The sequence below is a fragment of the Lactuca virosa genome, chromosome 4 (assembly GCF_052849685.1).
Source record: "Lactuca virosa cultivar CGN04683 chromosome 4, Lactuca_virosa_CGN04683_v6, whole genome shotgun sequence".
NCBI lineage: Eukaryota > Viridiplantae > Streptophyta > Magnoliopsida > Asterales > Asteraceae > Lactuca > Lactuca virosa.
The window spans coordinates 263,222,701-263,224,356 of NC_136429.1; the positions used below are offsets into that span (position 1 = coordinate 263,222,701).

The window sequence follows — 1,656 nt, forward strand, 5'->3', positions numbered from 1 at the left end:
AAAAGGTTGTAGCTAGGAAAGAATGTACATGATAACTTTGCATAAATTGATGATTTTGACGAAGATGCTGGCGACAAATCTGAATTTTAGCAATTTTGAAGATCCTCTGGTTTCCCCCAAGCTTGCTTGGAACTAAGACTATCTCTTTATTGAATATAGAAAAATAAAAGACTCATTGGGTTGCCTCTCGGAAAGCCGCCTATTTTTAAAGTCGTTGGCTCGATTGTGCCCAACCAGATATTCAGCTAGTATCGTTGGGACATCTCTATAGCTCAACTCTTTTCTTAATTACCCCAGAACCCTTTAGATATGGCATAATTGGTGGATCTGATGGTTGTACAACAAACTGGAAAGACTTTAGGTGTTTATCAGTAGGCTCTATTTCTAGATTTGTAAGTCTTTTTGATTTTCTGGTCTCCATCTCAAAAATCTCCTCCTCCTCCTTCCAAAGCTTTCTGTTTTTCAACTTTTTGGGTTGTTTTCTTTTTTTGATTTGTTTAACAGCAACCAACTTCTTGTCCCCAACCTTGTCTTTTTCTGTCAGCTTCGTATCAACTCCTTCAGCAGAAACCATAATCTCATTCACTTCCCAAGCTTTTTTTTTGCTCCTTTGATTGATCATCAGATAATTTTCTGTCTAAAAATAAATCTTGCACAAAATCATCAGAAAAATCATAGCAATCCTCAGGTAAACGGCTGCTGGTACCCTGAAAGTTAACATAAACATTATCATAAATATCAAAATCATTAATATAAAAGTTCACCACATCCCCATCACATTCCATCAAAAGTGTCCCACCAAAAACATCATTTTTTATTTTAGCTGTTTTCAGAAAAGGTCTTCCTAAAATAATTGAGTTTTTATCTTATACATTTACAATGCCTATGTCCAGTATGAAAAAATCAGCAGTAAAAATTAATTCATCAACTTGGACAAAAACATCCTCCAATACACCTTTTGGGTGTACTGTTGAACGATCTGACAAATGAATGATTGTCCCGGTCTTTTGTAAAGATCCCAATTTTATTTTTTCAAAAATAGAAAGTGGGAAGAAATTGACTGAAGCACCTAAATCTAACATGGGATTTGGAAAAGTAAGGTTTCCCAACTTACAAGGAATCGACAAAATTCCCAAATCCTTGCACTTTGGGGGCAAACGTTTTTGCAAAATCGCCTAAATGATCTTGTCAACTTTGATGGTTTCGTTAGTTTTTGTTTTTTCATAGAAACACATAAGTCTTTTAAATTTTTTTTTTCTTAATGAGGAACTTGTTTAATAAAATCTAAAAGTTTGATATTTACCTCCACCTTACGAAAGGTGTCCACGATCTCCTCGTCCTCTCGCTCGCGCTTTGTGCTCTTCAGTCGTGATGGGAACGACGGTACTGTCTTGTACCCTTTTAGACTCGGCTTCACTGGTCTTGGAGATTCTATTTCTTCCATCTTTTCAACTTCTCTGTCACCCAAAACTTCTTTAGATTCTTTCTCAACCTCCTCTTCTAGTTCTGATATGCTTGGCGTTCATAACTCCTCCTACTTCTCAAGGAAATTGCACTCACATTGTGCTTTGGATTGTTTTTAGTTTTCCCCGGTAGCTTTCCTTGAGATTCTAGCCGACCTACAGAAGTAGCAAGTTGAGACACCTGTTGCTCCAG

The 1,656-nt window shown here is 36.7% G+C and overlaps 1 protein-coding gene across 1 annotated transcript; it reads right to left on the reverse strand.

Annotated features, from left to right (window-relative positions):
• Positions 1 to 578: 578 nt before the first annotated feature.
• LOC145105858 (uncharacterized) lies at positions 579 to 1,444 on the reverse strand. The gene is made up of 3 exons (XM_079042941.1): positions 1,304 to 1,444; positions 879 to 1,175; positions 579 to 707 (listed from the first exon to the last, which is right to left on the reverse strand). Exons 1-3 carry the CDS (start codon positions 1,442 to 1,444, stop codon positions 579 to 581), a joined length of 567 nt encoding a protein of 188 aa, XP_078899067.1.
• Between the last annotated feature and the right edge of the window lie 212 nt (positions 1,445 to 1,656).